At 33.4% G+C, this 20,220-nt stretch overlaps 1 protein-coding gene across 1 annotated transcript in view; it reads right to left on the reverse strand.

Moving 5' to 3' along the window:
• Positions 1 to 20,220, reverse strand: part of LOC129940900 (cAMP-dependent protein kinase catalytic subunit 3) — a 120,507-nt gene that overhangs the window by 14,068 nt on the left and 86,219 nt on the right. The window contains exons 4-7 of the mRNA XM_056049423.1: positions 16,654 to 16,763; positions 15,406 to 15,651; positions 2,117 to 2,298; positions 1,492 to 1,569 (exon numbers count right to left, since the gene is read on the reverse strand). Of these exons, the coding sequence (XP_055905398.1) occupies positions 1,492 to 1,569; positions 2,117 to 2,298; positions 15,406 to 15,651; positions 16,654 to 16,763 (616 nt within the window). The remainder of the gene's footprint in view (positions 1 to 1,491; positions 1,570 to 2,116; positions 2,299 to 15,405; positions 15,652 to 16,653; positions 16,764 to 20,220) is intronic.

The following is a 20,220-nucleotide window of genomic DNA, read 5'->3' on the forward strand; positions in this document are numbered from 1 at the left end:
CATTAACTCGCTCAAGTACAGGCGGAGTCATATCACACCCTGGCAGCGTTGAATTGGCGGCGAACTGCCTAGCAAAGAGATCTGCTTTCTCTAAGGAGCTAACAAATTGAGTGTCATTCACAACGAGCGTAGGAACCGAGAAAGAGGAAGAATTCCTCATATTTTTTACAAATGACCAAAAATTTATTACTGCCTTTGGGACATTGTAGTATTTTTTACTTATTCCGGTTTTCCTCAGTTGAATTGGCTTTAAAACAACGGAAATTTACCTTCTTGACCCTAATAACCTCTTTACAGCTCGCATCGAACCATGCGTTTTCCTTAGGTCTGATGCTTTTAACCCTATTCGGGATAAAAAAAAGTAAAAGCGTTTGATAGGGTGCATCATAAAATTTTATTAAAAAATTTAGAGAACATAGGTTTTCATTCCAACATGCTAAAATGGCTGACAGCATATCTTACAGGGCGCAGTCTGCTTTTTTCAAATTGATTCGATTACCGCACATCCCTTTCTGTGACGTTCCGCAAGGGGGTGATTTAGGTCCAATGCTGTTCCTTATTGTTATTAATGACCTACCTGATGTTCTTACAAACTCAATGCGTCTTATGTTTGCGGATGATTTAAAATTTTTTAGAAGTCTAAAAAACTTAACAGACTGTACGCTTCTCCAAAATGATGTAAATAATCTTATCAACTGGTGCAATATAAACTAATAAGCCCTAAACATATCCAAATGTCAATGTTTTTCGTTTACCCTTGATTTTCTATTAAAAAATACCTTGGAGTCATTTTTGATTACAAGCTAAACTTTGTACAGCATACAGAATTCATGGTGACCATAGCCAACTCTGTGTAGGGTTTTATTTGTCGTAATTCGTTTGGTCTTAGGGACCCCTACACACTAAAAGCCCTTTATGCGGCGTATGTTAAATTAATCCTGGAATATTGCTGCACAACTCTGGTTGAAAGAAATTGAAATTACGATGGTAGTCAATACGAAAGTTGCGGTAGTCAATATGACAACTACGGTAGTCAATATTGTCATATTTACTACCGAAGTTTTTCTATCGACTACTTTTGTTACCATATTGAATACCCGAAATTGACAATCGGAAATTGTTTTATTGACTATTAAGCAGTCAGTTTTTTAAAATAAGGTTTTCAAACTGACTATTCTGTTAGTCAATCCGCCAAATTTCAAGTTGACTGTCGAGGATTATTAATATGACAATTTAATGAAAAACGGCAATTCCATACATTTGATTCTGAATTTAAATTTAATACGGATTAATGTTCATTCAAAAAATGTCATTCTGATACGAAATCGAAAATGCCATAAATCTTAACTGATCTTCATTGCTATTCAAATGTTTCAAACTTAATTAAATAGTTTTAAAGAAACGAGTTTTAATATGCAAATTTAGAAATAAATAGTGTCACATATTAAGTTGTGGTGCTAGATTTTAAATAAATTTAATTTATAAACTTACCGTTAGTTTCTTATTCAACACGTCATTCCAAATAATATTTTTAAACCATCGATGTCGTTTAACATCCTCCGCACCATTCTAGAAAAAGAAAAATTAATTTGAAAAAAAAACTTATAATTAATTAAGAACGAAAAATAATTCTCACGGATGAATGAAAATTATGCAAAATAAAAAAAAACATAAATGTTTTTATTATAATCAATTCAAATAAATAATCTTATCAACATGATTGTATTTATGAAGATGTTGTCGATTATAAAGTTAATTTGTCTTCTTTTTTTGTTTTAATCTTTGAATCTCTCAACAGTATTACGAATTTCAATTTTAAATTTGTTCCACCTTTTTGTCACGATTAAGACGCATGAGCGTGAATAAAATATCTCAAATTAAAACCAAAAAGAAAATTAATGTTTCGTGAAATTATAAATAAATTCCGGTACAAAATAGAAAAGAAAAAACAGAATTTATAAAACAAAAAATTAAAATTTCCATCAATTTTCATGACGAAGTGGTTTTTCGTAAGAAAAAAAAAATAATTTTCTGTTTCTTTGTGCAAATTTAAAATTTAAATATTTATGAATCTAAGAGATAGATGAATCGTTTAGTATAGTACAGTATCTTATACCTTCATATTTCCCAGTCGTTTGGTTCTATCCTGAATGAGTAATTTCTTTACTAAGTCTTTAGCAATTGGATCCATATGACGAGGCCATTCGATTTTACCACCAAGGATTTTTTCATAAATACCAAATGGATTATCATCGTAGAAGGGAGGATAGCCAACCAACATTTCGTAGATGAGGACACCTGAAAAATAAAATAAAGAATATATAAATATTTCAATACAAAACTTATAAAATGTGAATTTTAATGAAGTTTGACGTTTCTTGGATTTTTAGAATAAGCTTGGTTGTTACATTTTGTGTGGGACAAGGATCATCAGAAATAGATTTTGCAATCTTAGTTGGATTGGGAGCCTTCCCATTATCAGATAATTTTCAAGTGATTGTTACTTTCCAAGGGCTTCTAAAACCAAACTTAGAAAAATGTAACACTCGAATACTTCCTAGACTAAACTGGAATATATCAAGAACTCAGACATATCGACAACAACTTGATTTGAATCTTTAATCACATCAAAATGTATCTTACCCTCAAAAACAGTGTAGTGGAAAAATAAGCAAATTAAGAAAGGAACCTTGGTTTGATAAAGAATGTCAAAAAGCTCGTAAAAAATCCTTTGCTTTATTTTAGCAAAAATAAAAAGTGCCTCAAAGCCTTCGAGATCATCAACAAACAGCGCTTGAAGTGTCTCACAGACTTAAATCAGTGAGAGGAATCACTTTTGAATGCTTAAACGGTGACGGTGGCGTTTAATTGAGAGTGATGTGGTCGTACATCAAGACTCATGATACAGCTCGCAGCACGAGCGAATGTAATTTGCTCACCTTCAGCAAGATTAAACCGAGGCCAACTAGGGTATAGTTCTCTTTACTGATAAGTCTGTCTTTTGTCTGCGCTCACCAGATGGACGTAAAAGACTGAGGAGAAGATCAGGTGGGAGATACAATTTGACCACAGTTTCTGGGGACTTTACGTCATTGGTCAAGAATTTCCATGCACGTAATAGTTGGGCTGTGTATAGTAGAATGATAGGTGAACTCCAATTATTACGTCATCAAAATTTTGGAAGAATATGTGGTCCCTTTCGAAGCATTTATTAGTAAACATTTCTTGCTGATTCAAGACAATGCGAGACGTCACGTCATGAGGTGCTTTACGGACTACTTGGAAGAAGTAGATGGCTTGGCCTGCCATGATAACGGACATAAATTCCATTAAACATATTTGACATCTGCTGGAAAAAATGATGAGGAAGCGCCCTGCTCTTCTCGAGACACTTAAAGGGCTGAGATCTGGTAAGATTTAAGAGTGGGATAACTAAAAAGCTTATTCAAGTTATGCTGAGTCGAATTAAAATGGCAGCACCTTCACAACTGCCAACGATTTTAGCAAACTTGTTAAGATCAGGGTACTGTACATAAAATGACTTTTGTATTCTCAGGAGGCTAGCTTAAAGCTTTGTTAAGCAAGGAAGAAAATTGCATGTCTTCTTTATTGACTGCAAAGCAGCATTCGACTCGATCTATTTATGTCTCTGAAGTTTTGACGCGTCCTCAAAGAGCTGTATTGACGAACACAGGGTGCAGTGTGGAACAGAACTGAGCTATCTGATATGTGATATAGTAATTTTTGGCAATTCTCCAGAATCATAACAACTTATGATAAGTAGAAAGTAATATTATTGCTGATTATGGAACCTAACAGTCTATTCTCAAAAATCTAAGGTGGTGGACGAAAGGAGGAGATATGGAAAGTGTTACAAATACAAATACCTATGCGTAATTTTTCTAAAAACCTGAGTTTGGAGAAACATTTTAGCGAGACAGTCCAAAAGACTAGAACTGCAATTCAAGTTTTATGGAAAATATGCTTTATAAACTCAAAACATAGCTTTAATAATAAACATTTAAGGTATTTGAAGTAGTCGCAGAAAGTATCCTTATGTATGACTCGAAAGTATGGGGATGCAAAAAGGTCATGAAGAAAATATTTTGCCTGCCATCATACTTCATGCTGCACAGACTCGATTTGCCACTGAACTATATTATTTGCAATTAAGCAGAACGTCATACACTTCGTCGGAATGTTTCCAACTCTAAGGAAAACTAGAAGAAATATTCTTGGAAGTGACAAAACCTTTACTGATATTTTAGATAAAGTTTACTAGCTCACTGTCAAAACAAAACTTGAAGAATTACATTTTGTACATTATTAAAATAAGTTTGACGTGTCTTCTTTTGTTCACATTATTAAAGGAAAACAACTGACAGGACTTTTATTGGTATTGTCAAAATGAAAGTGCTAGAATATTCATTATAAGAACAAGTTTGACGTTTCTTCTTTTGCTCACATTCACATTTATAGAGTAAAATAACTGACAGCAATGATGAGATGATTTTGTATTAGCTTAGTGCCAAAATTTAAATTTGAACTTTGATTAGGTTTCACATATCTTGCATTCTTGGAATAAATTTGACGTTTCTTCTTTGCTAACATTTTAGCGACAAAAGTCTTATCAATGTCGGATATAATTTTTACTAGCTAACTTTAAAAATGATACTTTGAACTTTAAGGAAGTTTGACATGTATTGCATTCTTAGGATCAGTTTCGCGTTTCTTCTTTTTTTTTTTGGATTACTTTTAGAATAAAACTTTAAAATTTGATAAATGTTTCATTTCTTGCATTCATGCAATTAGTTTGACATTTCTTCTTGGCTCAACTTTTTAGAACAAACTATTAGAACACTATTTAACATTACTTGAAACAGTGCTGGAGATCCTTTTTATTTCCTTCCTGTCAAACCAAAACTTTAAACTTTGATGACGTTTGACATTAATTGCATTCATAAAATAAGTTCGACCTTTCTTCTTCTGCTAACATTTTCAGACAAAACCAACTGACATCACTTTTACTGGTACTGGAGATACTCTACTCTTTGTTGGCTTACTAAACTGTCAAAATGAATGTACTGGAATATTCTTTGTTTCCTTATTTTTTTTCAAACATTTTATATTTTTCTAAAAACCTTAACAAACCATGAAATTGATTGTGCTTATACAATTTGCGAGTGACAAAAGTGACCAAATGGCAATAAATTATTTTCTTTTAATAGAATTTTATTTCCTAGATTGCATGCAACGAAAACGACAACGACGAGTGACGTTGACATTGATGCATTTAGGAAATACAATATATTAACTACGGTAACATCTACGACAAGACTTTTCTATATTACTTTTCGCTTAACTCATTTGTCCCTTTCCAGAGTATAAAGTTGACCTAATTCTCGAATTGACTCAGAACAGAGCTACTTCTTATCCATTAGTGGGCTAAAATCAATAGAACTATAAAAACATTTTATAAAGAAATACAATACCCTACTTCAGACTTCTTTTAGACAATAATAAGAGAGGATGTTGTATATCTAAATCTACCTTAGTCTTATATCTTGATGCTATCTATGATGGTGTCTTTTATATAAATGTATTTTTTTTTAAAAGATAGTTTGTGTGGTTTTTCATGCTTCATCTAATAGAAAATAAGCAATTTCCGATGCCACAAGTCTCAACTACTATAAGGTATATGACTATGTAGTTTTCTATCTATATCGAATCTGATACCAATTTTCATTAGAAAAATGTTCCAATAGCTCGCTATATAGATATTCTATTGACCTATCGTTTGATAATATAAACGTCATCGCCATCTACTGGAAAATCCATTCTCTTAGAATTTCTTATTCAACGGTTTAAAAGCGCTGACGACATCCATGCAACTTTTGATAGTCCAAGATGTGTAGTTGAGTTTGACTAAAACCATTTAATTCGTTTGTGTGTGCTGAAGTTTTGGTTGAATGCTGAAATTAAAATTTTTCCTAAGCCCCTAAAGCAGACACTTTGAATAATACGCCAAATTTTGATTTGAAGAACTCTATTCAAATATTCAAGCTGTTAAAAAAAAACTTAAGTTTAGGGTGTTGTGCATGGTTTGGCAGTTGAGAGTGGCAAACCATGTTGACATTTCGTTGACATGATTGATGTATATAGTATGACAGATAAGAATGTCGAACTGTTTTCTGGTATCTGATCAGAAGGGTTCGGTAATTTATCACGTTTAACGCTAGAAAAACGTTTATAAATTGTGGAAATTGTATTTGAAAAAAAATCAGTTCGCGAAGTTCATAGAATACTTCGTCAAATTGTAGCCATTTACCAGCCACTAGTTAAAAAGAGTTATGCTCAATGATCAAAGCAGTGAAGAGGACAAAAAGAGGAAAGGCTAGACGGGTCAAGCACTTATTGATCCTCCTGCATTAATCGCATCAACACTTTGGGGATCATCATTGAACAATGCCTTGAATATCAATCACCACTTCACCTGCTGTTAATTGATTTCGAGCAGGCTTTTGAAAATCCCAATAGGAAGTAAATCAGGATTCTTTTTTGGAGGAGTTTTATTCCGAATAAACTATCTTCTATTATAAAGGCAACAAGGCTGTATACGGTCACCTATTCTATTCTTATTGGTGATCAATGGTGTGCTGCGGACAGCCCTGACAGGAAACTGAGAAATATGATCGACAATGACAACATACCCGAAACATGTACATTAATGAAATTAGATCAAATTACAACAAGTGTGAAAAGATAATTAGAAATCGTGGGACTGAAGCCTAGGAAGCTTCCAGACATGCTGATATTCATTTATGAAAAACCTGCAGAAAAAGTAGAGCTCCCACTATCTTGGAAGTATTGTCTCTGCTGAAGGTGTTAATGAACAAGTTATGATTAAATGTATCGGAAATAAAAGGCTACATTCATGACGTTTTCTAATGTTTAGACAAAATAAAGTAACGATAACCAGAAAAATGTAAAGCGTATTAATAGGTGTTTACGAAACATATTAAAGGTTTTCTAATACAATCGTATATCCAACGAAGAATTATGTTTATAGGAAAACGTTTCAGAAATCCAATATAACTACTATATAAAGGCTCAAGTTGCAATGTGTTGTGTACATGGTTTCAAACGATAATGACTGCATTTCAAGGCAGGCCATAGCAAAAAGGCAGAAGAATCAGAATTGCTAAATAAATTTAGCTCTTTTTCCCCCTAATTTGGTACGACTTAACGCATCTCGAATTTATCGGTCCTTAGTTAAACGAAACGTCTGATAGATATACAACAAAGTTCTTAAAGTTGCACCCTTTATTGCGTCCACAATATTCGCCCTTCCCATTATTCCTTTCATCTGTCTTCAAATAAACGACTGCTATAAATAAAACAATAGTAATGTCTGGGATGTTGACATGGATGGAAAAAGGTCAAAGGCTCATAGTGTCCTCGTATCTGACAAGCTAATTAAATAAATTCAATTTACCAGAAGACTGCACGAACTAGCTCTTCATGTAATTCAAGGTCATCACGATCTTTCTATCCATTTAAAATAAAACCTAAAAGCTAAATAAAAATAAAAATCCTATTCAACCCTACTCCCAGACTATAACCCAAGCTCCAATGTTTATTCATAGACGCCAATACATCAGCTTCCCATCTAAAGAAGATGCAGATGACTCAGACTCCATCCGAGTTTGCGGTTTGTTTATTCCACAAAGATATAGATAGCAATAGAGCATCTATTAAATAATTCTTCAGACCATTAAGAATAAGTTCGATCGTATCTTCTTTTATTTCTTTTCTAAGTTTGTTGTTGAAAACTAACAACACCAAAATACAACAAAAATTGTGATAATAAACCTGCTGTTGGACATAAAAGATACAAATATACACATTCACTACCATTTCTTTCAAATTTAGATACAAAGTAGATATATCTGAATAAATTTCGTTCTAGAACTTAAATAGAATTTCGCACTTCTTTTTGCTAAGTTAAGTATCTCAAAGCTATTTAAAGTTTGTTCTTTTTTTATTTTAATTATTCGCAATTAGAATTTGAAAATAGTTTGTTTGTGTTTATTTTATTGTATAGCTACTTTTTATCATTTGCGATAAATCATCGCTGTAAAAATAAAATATGAAAAAGAATCTTTTAATCTTCTGCTTCATTTACCTACACTAGATACTTTTTTGTAAATTTCATGGATCCTAATTCAAAATTGATACGAGAAAAGGGTCCTTTTTTCCCACAAACATAGGAAAAATGAAGATATAGAAAAGAAGTGTTATATTTATGAAAAAGAGAAGATTATTTTGTGCTTGGATAATGAACCTGAATCCGTCTTGATTAACTGTCACAATTTATCACCGTCATCGAGAAACATTATTTAAGAGCAAAATTCTTCTTTTTCTGTTATTGTTGTTAGGATAGATAAATAAATAATAACAAAAAGAATGACATGACAGACTTTATTTTTGAAGAGCTATAGAACTACAGAAAGATCTCATACATATAAAATAATCCAAAATAATGAAGTAGATTTATATTTTGTCGCTAATGTTGATGGTTGTTGGTTTGTATATTTGTAAGAAATTATGCAATTTATTATTTTTGGAGATTATATTTTAATGACGTAAAAGCTTGAAGACATCCAATGAATATGATAATTCCAAAATAAAAATTAATTTAGATGTCAAAGGAAGGTTATAGAATATCTTGTGTAATTTTAACTTTTTTAAAACTGCGTGCAATTTTGGTGGCAACTTACATACTGTAAAAAAATATAATATTTCAGAAATCCTATTTCCCAATTTTTCAAAATTTATTTTTGATACTATAATTATATTTAATTGGATTTTAAAAACAATTCACGCGTTACATAACAGACTATTAACTAAATAACTGGCTATAAATAGCCAAACACCACCTTACAGTTTTGGAAAAATTATTTTAGATTTATTTCTTTATGGCCTCAAAAATCATGCCTAAGAAGATTAAGAAAGCAACAAATCTTAAAGTAGTAGCTTTTCGAATTTAGGTGTTAAAGATATTACAAAATTCTTAAAGAATTTTTACTGCTCAAAATGTTAAACAATTTTCAAAAGACTGATTTTTATTTAAATACATGTATATCCGAAAATACATTCTGTTTGAATGTACATTTTTTCATATTGCATAGTTTATTTGTTATTAACAATAGTGTAACTATTTTCCAGACAAATTTTTCATTTGGCACTTAAGAAAATCTATACATATCACAAAAATACTATGTCCTTCTAAAGCAGTTATTCATTCTTTTTTTCCCATTCAAATTAAAAAATCGCACACATTGAAAAAAGCTGAACAATAGCTATTTTGAAACAAATAGTTTTCAAAAAGAAAAGATGGAAGCACGCAGTGATAAGTCTAATTAAAACCGGTTTCTGTAATATTTCTGGATAAAATTCAAACCAAAAGTTTGGGTCTAGGATAGCCTAAGACCTATGATATAAAACTTAGAAGATTTCTGTAATATTATTAACTCGTTCGATCTACAACCTATAAGTCTATCATCATTCCCTCTTAAGACCTCAGAAAGATTGATTGATATCGATTTAAGGGCAAGTATTGATACAAGACATTCTGTCTATGTCTCAATATATATTCTGTAAAGGCAAATGGGTTCTACACATTAGTTCGCACCATCGAATACTCCCTAAGTCGAAGAGTGTTCTCTATAGTTGCTTTCCCTAACATCGAAGGGGCTTTTAGTAATGTGGACATATCTGCAATCATATCTGAGGTAACATTTCTGAACGTAGAGAGTTCGCTTATGGATTTGACTCGTTTAATAGTACATTAATTAACTTCAAGCTGGGCAACTCTTCTGCTAAAAGATTTGTCAGCAGAGGGAAACCGCAAGGTGGTTTCCTTTTCTCTCTCCTCTGAGTGATTGCCTATGCAGATGACGTTGCTCTAGCAGTTTCAGGAAAGCATGTTAACACCCTTAAAGAAATTTTACAAAATGCCTTATAAAAACTAATACATTATTCGCCTGCTGATAATAATGCTATCTTCAAAAGCAGGGCGCAAAACATCGAGCTGTGTGGCACGTAGCGCCGAGCCGTCCTGTTGAAACCAAATGTTGCCAATACCTTCCCCTTCAAAATGTGTGCCCGATAACGATCGCCATTAAATGTAACGGCCAGTCCTTGCTCATTTTCGAAGTAAAATTGGATAATTATGCCTCTGGACCAAAATCCGCACCAAACAGTGATTCGTTTTAGGTGTATCGTCTTTTCAATGTATGCTAAAATTTTGCTTGTTTACATACCCGCCAAGATCAAAATGAGCTTCATCTGAAAAGATGATTTTTTTGAAAAAATCGGCATCTTCTCTAAGTCGATCGCAGTCCCACTTAGCGAAGCGAAAACACATTGGATGGTCAGTTGGATTAAGTTCTTAACCAATTGGACTGTGTATGGCGTCATTCTAAAGTCTTTATGCAAAATTCGTCTCAATGATGTCTCCGAAATGTTCAATTGTTGAGAACGACGCACGGTGAACTGATGTTGATGGCGCTTCAAGCACACTTTCTGCCAGAGCAGCAATATTTTTGGGTTTACGCCCTGTTTTTGGCTCTTCGCGCTTTAGTTTATCGATGAGGATGCCAGTTTCTTTCACATTTTACAAGATAACGAACATACGGAGCTGACGGTGCTTCTTTTCTTTCAAAATCCGTATACAAATTTTTGCACACATTCTGCAACATTACCATGATTTTGAAAGTAATGTCGCAATATTTCCCATTCTTGTTCAAGCTTATGCACAACAATAATCGTTCAGCGAAAGAATAAAATTTATTATCTGTCAAATCAGACATGAGTATAGTGTTACCATTCACGAAATAAGCAAACGTTTAAAAAAAACGTTAAATGGCAGACACTTTACTTTAGGCCGATCGATGTAGACTATGGGAACTAGTCATATTTTCGAGAAAATACAAAATTCCATAATGTTAACCTATTTTTTTAAAGGAATCCAACTAAAGTTCCAATATTTTTGACCAAAAACCAAATTGAAAACACAATACACAAGAACGAATCAAAAAAGCTGCTGTAATTCTCTTGACCTGCTAAAAGCTATTGGTAACAAAAGAGGCTTACAACCCCGAATCACGCATTGGTTATACAAATTCGATTTTTATGTACGTACGGTGTGGCGATTTGGTGGATTGCTTTAAAAGAAGCTATAAACCGTGACAAACTAAATAAAGCCCAACGTTCAGCTTGTCTAGTCATAAGCGGATCGCTTAACACCTCTTATTTAGTAAAGAATTAGCTATTCGCCTCTGTGATGAAGCCAGTTTGTTAAAAACACCATTAGAAATCCGGTAGTTTTTAAGTATTTAGAATCAATTCAAGCACATAAAAACTACACTATACCCAAACTGCAATTTTACAGAAACTTCCAGATTTCTATACCTTTCAGATCTTTCTGATATAAGGCATTCCTGAAAGACAAGTAAGTCAACTTTTAAACAGTCTTGTACTGTCTTAAAGAAAACGTAATATCAAAATCTGATATCGGTATTTTCTTAGATAGTCAGGCTAGTATCAGATCTCTGGACTCTGTCTCTACAAAATCTATAACAGTCCATGAATGACGTTCACCTCTAATGAAAATGCAACAACAGTTTAATATTCACCTTAGCTGGATGTCGAGCTATAGAAACATTCCCGGAAATTTTAAGGCAGATTAACTCGTCAAAAATGGTACGATACAGCCATTCTACCACGTTTGGCTAATGCTAGAATAGCAATCGCTACATGAAAACTATTTCTAATGCAAGACGATAAGAAGAAGGCAAACATCAGGTAGAATTATATCACCACTTGTCAGGTCACAAGAACATCTGGCCAACACAAGATTTAAAGCGCTCAAGGTGCTTGACTAGGTGTATTCTCAAATGACTTTTGCAGAAGCTGTATGTTAGAGAAAGAGGAGGAATAAGTTATTCCCCTCCTCTGCACAGACTCTGCTCTAGCTCAAAAACGCTAGAATTGCCCAGGGGAATTCTTCGGTAACGATCTTAACGATCTCTATCATATTACCATAAAAAGTCTTTCACGTTTCGTAAGGAGCTCAAGCTGGTTTCATTAAACTAAGAAGAAATCCTCAAGATTCCATGTGGTATCACAATGGGCCATTAAACTGGCCTCAGGGTGTCCTACTCCATCACGGTCAACCACTTTAACCCAATCTTACCGACGAGAATCATCACATTTTTTAAAAATTGCGGTTGTTTCGTTGTTCCTTTAAAATAAACGTTGTCCAGCCACAAAAATCGTAATTTTGTAAAGTTCGGTAGTGCTATCCGACCCATTCACCGTAAGAGTCCGAATTATTTTAGTAATATGTAGGGTCAAATCACAGTCTCATATCGGCCCAATATTTGCACCAAGGAGTTACACGTTGAATATTGTCATGCCTTACAACAATTATTCTTCGACCATTTTGTTTTGGTGAGATATGTCAAATCTTTTGCTTATTATTCAGTTTCTTATTCCAAATCATCATGGCAAGTATTACACGATAAAACAGCAAGATTAAATAATAAAACTTTATTATCAATATAAGTGTGCGCTAAGGTTGAGAGTCACATCCGTGAAAGTGAAGCAGAACCCGAGGCAGTCTATTTCTCGCCATGCACAAGAACTCTGCCTTTCGTAGACTTTAACTTGTCGAATTTTGCATCAAGACTTGGGCCTACACCAATGCAAGATCCAACTAATCCAGAAGCTCAAAGTCCACGACCATAGACAACGCCGTTTGTCCGTTGACTGGTTTTCAAATCGTTTGGAAGATGACGAGGTGCATTTGTGGATGAATGGCTGTGTTAACAAGCAAAATTTTCGTATGTGGGACGACAAGAACACACATGAGGTTGACCAGGTGATGATGTATCCTTAAAAAGTTACCGTTTGGTGTGGATTTTGGGTCGGCGGCTTAATTGGGCCGTATTTTTTTTTTAAACAACGTTAGTGGACGGTCACCGCTAACAACGAGCCCTACATAACGATGATAACTAAATTCTTATGGCCCAAATTGAACCACATGGACCTAGACGACATATGGCTCTCTAGAACGGCATGACGTGCCACACATCAAAAGCCATGGTTGACATTTTGCATGAAAGATTTGAGGGAAAGGTTATCTCTTGCAGGGGTGATGTTAGTTGGATACCAAGGTTATGCCATTTGACCCCGCTAGACTTTTCCCTGTAGGGTTTCTTGAAGTCGCAGGTCGATGCAAATAAACCACAATCGACCGATGCCCTAAAAGTGAAAATTAAACAGGCTATCGCTAAAATTCAGCTGAATCTATGAGGAAGAGTAATTGAAAATTGGACTACTCGGATTCGTGCCATCCAAAGAATCCGAGGCGGGCATTTGAATGATGTCATATCCCACACTTAATGGCATACATGCACCTTTCAAATGAAATGATAATTTTGTTCATACCTCACAAACAGCTTGTTTTATTCCATTTCATCACCTACCCGAAAATCTCTTGAAAAACCCTTTCAATGTTGTCCTCTTTTGTACCGAGTTTGAACGATTTGCTTTGTTGAAGCGATTTGCTTTGTTGAAGCGAGTACAATTCCATTTTTAGCATTTACTTAGGTTTTGATTTTCAAATGTCAAAGTATGACAGCTTTAAAAGTGACAGTTGATGCCTAAACAGTGGACTGAATCAGACTTCATATTAAAAAACGCTATATTGCGACTCTTGAAATTTTAGTTTAATATTAATAGTCACTTAGTTATCTATTTTTATAAGTGAAACAATCCTTCTAATTATGGCACATTTCTAAACGATTCCTTAGTTCATAATTTTGGTTTCTGACAGATCGTTCTGACAGATCGTCAGACGTCTGTATTAAAGTGTAAATTTGTATCATTTTCGTTGCTTTGTCTGAATGCTATTTTGTTTTCTTAAAATAACAATATACAAAATTTAATTTTGGTTACAGTACCTGATAAGAATACAAATTAAGAAGAATTCACTTTTTTAATGACAGTTCTCACATTAAACTTTATTAAAGAGACACGAAAGTAAGGTGGACATTTCAGATAAAAGGATAAAATGTAAAAATTTAGTTGCCTACTTGAACACCATTTATCAATGAAAACTCCACAAAACGGATATCATCTTAACCTTAAAAACTATAATTTTTGAGGTAACATGTCATTTTGTCATTGACGCTAGTTTGCTGACTTCTTCACATCAATTTATATGATTTGTTTTTTTTTCTTTTTGACAAAACCATAAAATTCCAATTAAAACACACTTAGTTATTAAAATTCATAAACAAAAGTGCTTCTATTTACGTATATACATACATATATCTTATGATTTGATAAATTGAATAATTATACAATATTTTGTGTTATTTTATGTTTATAAAACAAAAAACATAATAAACATCAACATTTTTAATTTCAAAAAAGAAAACAATAAAAGAAAATTATTTTCTTAAAACATTTTGGAAAAAATCCAAGAAAAAAAAACTTTGGTTTATTTTTTTCAAAGCATACAAAATAATAAATTAATATAATGTGTGTACCTATATTTATATATGTTTTGTGTTTATTAACACATAACAAAAAAAATATAATTGTTTAATTTTAATTTAAAATTAATAAAACAAATCTAAAAATGTGAGAAAGATCATGAATTTTAAAAGTGTGACTTAAAGCATGGAAAATTACTTATTAGATCATCGACCTATTTTTCTATAAAAACATATTATAACAATTATGTGTACGATGCTTTAAAATGATGCCAAGCCCTCGCTTCATGTCAAATAAATCATAATAAATCAAAAAAATATGTTAAATTAAGACAAAAACTAAAACCGAAAAAGAATACTTCTAAGAAACGCAAATGTAATAATTTTCTTTGATATATACATTTTTTTTTTCAATTTGTTGCTAATGCTCCACAAAGTCTATACTCTCCATTGACATTGATACATTTCTACTTATGACTAATTTTGTGGAAATACATTTATTCCTACGCGCGATGTAATAAAAGAATATTCCTCTATCTCCTAGGAAATAATAAACATCACAGTCACCGCCTCTGCTTTTTATTACCCCAAGCGGCGGCGGCGGCGGGCGGTGGCCAGCCAGGCCAGGGCAGGCCAGGCCAAGCTACGCCACCAAGCCACTAGACTTACCGGACACATTTAAAATAAACATCTCATCAACGGATGATTCGTGTTGAAAAATAAAATATTGATTTGATTCCAAGAAATCCTCCTTATTTTCATCCAACTCAAAAAATTACATGATTTTGTGTTTATTTTTAACGAGGGAAAAATTGAGTTTTTCAAAATTTTGACTCACCTAGTGCCCACCAGTCTACAGCGCGATTGTGTCCTTTTGATTGAATTATCTCTGGGGCCAAATACTCAGGGGTACCGCACAATGTCCATGTGCGATCGCGCAGTTTCTTAGCGAATCCAAAATCGGTGATTTTCAAATGCCCATCACGATTAATAAGTAAATTCTCAGGTTTCAGGTCACGATATACGATTTGCAGTGAATGTAAATACTCTAAGGCTAAAATTATTTCGGCCGCATAAAAATTGGCTAAAATAAAATAAAAGAAAAATAAATATGTAAATTCGTTCAAATGAAATAAACACTTGTAAAAGTAAATTGCAAAAAAAATATTACGTATACGCCACAGTGACCCTTTTCAAAAACGATATTTTCTTCATTATTTATGTTAAATAAATCAATTTTATTCATAAATGGCAAAAGATGATCAGGAAAAACCTTTTCCTTTATTCACCACCGCCCAACTTATTATATGTTTAAAGAAAGACGCGCGAGCTTAATGTAGACGCGTTGCGTGATGCAGAAATAATTGCCAAGGATTAAATGAATATTATTTAAATTTTATTTTTACACTCGAAAATTAATTGGATACCGATTGACTTCATTTATATTGAAGGCAATTCATTTTGTTTTGAGTATTTTAATAAATACAAAAAATATATAAGCCCATTCCCGAAGAATTATAGATGCGTACTCGAATTTAATAAATATTTGAATAAGAAATCAAATATTAAATTTATGAGCTCATAAATGTTGGAAATATATAATCATACATAGAGAAAAAAACATTTACATTATCATTTATTAATTTTTTGGCTTGAATTGATTTGATGTGTAAAAATAAAATATTCTTTTTGGCTATGGTAATAAACTTTTTATGATTAATTGATTTAAAAACTATTCTAAAGGTGGGAAAGTATATTTTTGGGCAGATGATGATTGCAAACTATTGTAACATAAGTTCATTGACTCATAAGGGCTAAAATAGTTTCAGGGCTACCGTGAAAATATAGATAATAGAAAATGTCATTATGCGACAATTTGAGTTATTTATTTTTTATTGGTGAAATTAATTTAAAAGTGTTTTTGTTTTTAATTTTGTTTGTTTGTCAAGACAAAAAACTTTTAGGACAAACGATTTATTATAGAATTAATTTTGACTACGTAATATTTTTATTTGTTTTCAAGTTTTTTATTTGTTTTCTTATTAAATTTATTGTGTTTTCATATATTTTCTTAAAGAGTACATACCCGATTGACTACTAAAACGTCCAGCATTTCTTAAATATGAAAACAACTCTCCTCCACACACATACTCAAATAACATATACAAACAGCAATCGTCCTTTGTTGACCACTGTCTGAAATTTAAAAAAAAATATGAAAATAAACAAAAATAATAAGTGTTTTAGAAAACATTTTAAAAAATCCAATCTATTTTGAGAAAGCTTTATTTTTTAATTGGAAACATAAATAAATTTATACAAAAAATGATATAAAATGAGAGCAGCTAATTTTTTCCTTCAATATTATTTATATTCTTGATTTAAAAAAAGAGTGGGATAAGAAGAAATGATTCAATGCATAAATTTAGTGATTGAAATAAAATCGATTAAATATTAAATTGAAGAGATCTAAGCGCAATTTTGAAATATACTTTAAATTTGATTTAATTATAAAATAATATAATAAAGATTTTTCTAATAAGATGTTTCATTTTAAATAGCCCGCTGTGTTAGCAGCTGTCAACTCTGGAGGTGTCATCATCAAAGCAAAAACCACAAAATTATTAAAAAATTAACAATTTGTGATTAAAGAATAGATTATCAAAAATTTACTACAAAAATGATGAAAATTTTGCTGTTACCTCTACGCCATTTTATGGGACAATCTTACTTATTTAATGGTATTTCTTAGAATTTAAAGTGCAGAAAAAGAGTGGTTTACCCTTGACTTTAAGCAACATGTAGTACAAGCTGCATTTTTGAGTTCCTGTTTTGTTGGAACAACTTTCAATAGCATAGTAGGATTTTAAACGAATGACAAAAACCAATATTCGCAGTATGAATACTTATGATAAAAGTTAAAGTAGAATCTTACTACGGATGGGTGTTCACATTTATTCGAGTCTCGAATGGATCTTATGTGATTTCATTCTTAAATGTTGGTAAGATTGATATTGCATTTGTATCTCGATGAGCTTATTTTGCAAGAGAAAACAATAGAAGAGATAATTAAGTTTTGCTATGTTTCCACCAAAGGTTTATCTCAGTTTAGATCAAATAAATCTTGTTGGTGTTGCCACAGCACAAGGAGATTTAAAAATGACCAAGTTTTAGTAGGTATTGTTTTTTTTTAGAGTTTTATTTTTTGTAAAAAAACTATCAATTAGAATTTTTTAAAAATTTTACCAAATGTTGAAAACAATATTTCTTATAAGATAAATTTAGTTTGAAGCCAATATTTTAAATTTTTGAAGAGATATTTGAGTCGAAAATCAATTTTTACCAACTTTTATAATTTTTTTTTTAGGTTTTTATTTTTTATAAAAAAAACTGTCAATTTGATTTATCTCAAAATTTCATCAGATGTCAAAAACATTATTCTTCGTTGCACAAAATTGTTTTAGAGATGAAATCATATTTCAGTCGTAAAATTTTGGAGGTGACAAATTTTTTTTTTTAGTTTTATTGATTTATAAAAAAAACCATTATATTGATTTTTTTCAAAAAATTTACCTGTTTGGTACCACGTTACAATATATTATATAAAATTTAATTCAAGTCTCTAGCGTTTTTTGGTTCGTCAGATCTTTAGTGTTAACCAACATTTTCACCTTTTTTTCAAACTGCTATGGTAAAAAAACCACCCACGCAATTTTCTTGAGAGCCCTTTCTGCATCTTTCTGCCTTATTATCTGTATAACAAAATTTATTTGAAGTCGATATCTCTTCTGGTTCTTGAGCTATGGACGACGAAAAAAACGTCGCGAACGTACGGACGTACGGACGTACGGCCATACGGACGTACGGCCATACGGACGTACGGACGTACAAACGTACGTACACACGCACGCACAGACATTTTTCTAAAAATCTTTTATTTCGACTCTAGGGACCTTGAAACGTCGAGAAATGTCAAAATTTTCAATTTGACAAATCGGACCCATTACAATAACTTCCTATGGGAAGTTAATAATCCGGATATCAATTCAAAATTAATTTTTAGTAATGATGATACATTTATTGTTCCGTTAATAAGCGATGTTGTTGCAATTTTTGCTTGAAAACGAAAGAATAATTGTTGAAAGCATCTTCCTCCTGATCGCCATGTTTGTTGTTGTGGATCTGTTGCCGTATCTCCTGCGGCCAACACAGACAAGGGAGTAGTGGCAATCCATGGACCCTCTTCTGCTGTTGGCAGCAACTTGACTAGGAAGGTAGCGGGACCTAATTCCAGTAGTGGCAGGGTTGTTAATTAGAGTACATCCAGAAATGGAAAAGGTAAATTCTCAAAAAGCCTATATAGACAAAGGCGGCAAGCTGCAAAAATCCTAAAGGCCTCTGGTGCATCATTGGGGGCTGAAAGGACACCGCAGTAACAGCTCCCGTCGAATGGGGTAACAGTGTTCTTGCTGCAGAAAGAATCAATAAAGACTGTACGTCTAAACTCGAAAGGTCTCTTGAGGGTGCCATACCGACACCAAAACAGCCTTGTGTGCACAACACCAGCACCCCCCTAAATCCCATCAAGAAACAAGCCAGTTTCAGTGCCGTCACAAAGGGCAAGGTCGTGGTTGCGGTCATTGACAGGAGCGATGATGATGGCACAATATCGGCTGATCGTTGGCAGCTGGTCAAGGTTAAGCTCTCGGGCGGCTTTTAAGCATTTTAAGTGAGCTTCTAGGACCACTTCCTTCCATAAGCAATGGGGGTTGGCATCAGGGTCATATAAAACTCATGGTTTGTCGCGACCAGAGGTCTTGTGACTTATACAAGCTCACTGTCAGCCGGTTAGGAGAAGTTTGGCCAGGTGCGAAGCTCGAGGTTGTTACTAAGGAAGACATTCCTAGCAGACCTAGAGCCCGCAGTTGGATTCCAATCGAACCTGCTGGTATCGAGGCCATTCTCGAGATGGTCAAAGTTTGTAACCCATCCCATCCGACGCATAACTTGAAGATAGCCAGGCTAGAGGAAGTGAGGGGTCTTTATAAGAGTGCCATTGTGGTCCTTAATAAAGAATCCTTGGCTCCTCTAGCCTTGACCAATGGCTCCATAAACTATGGCTTCGAATCCATTAAAATTTGATTTTATAAGAACGATGAGGTTAACGCATATAGTGGGCCTCCAACAACAACCGAAGGTGAACTCGAGGTTGGTGGGCCTGGGACGTCGTCTTCTCTTCTAACAGAGGGTGACGATGCGCCATCCTTCATGGAGACTGAGGACGACCTTAATATGATCCTTCTGAGCAAGGACGAACTCTTGGGTTCATCCTCAGACTCGAAGGATAAGAACAAAGCCGTAGTGGAAGTTGCTCTGCCTATTGTGGCCAAAATGCTGCAGTTGGTACAGATTAATCTCCAACACTCCATAAACGCCTCGGCCTCACTTCTTCTCCGTCTGGCAAGAAACGGGGAAGAAATTGTCCTGATCCAAGACCCATGGATTGTGGGATCCGTTGTTCGAGGACTCAGGACTCCTGGATACCACAAACTGTGTGTGACATGTAAAGGTGAACCTAGATCTTGCATGCTAGTAACGTCTAGTAACGTTTATGTCCTAATTTAACTAACCCTTAACTGACATCTTATATTTT

Source organism: Eupeodes corollae, chromosome 1 (genome assembly GCF_945859685.1).
Source record: "Eupeodes corollae chromosome 1, idEupCoro1.1, whole genome shotgun sequence".
NCBI classification, from domain to species: Eukaryota; Metazoa; Arthropoda; class Insecta; order Diptera; family Syrphidae; genus Eupeodes; species Eupeodes corollae.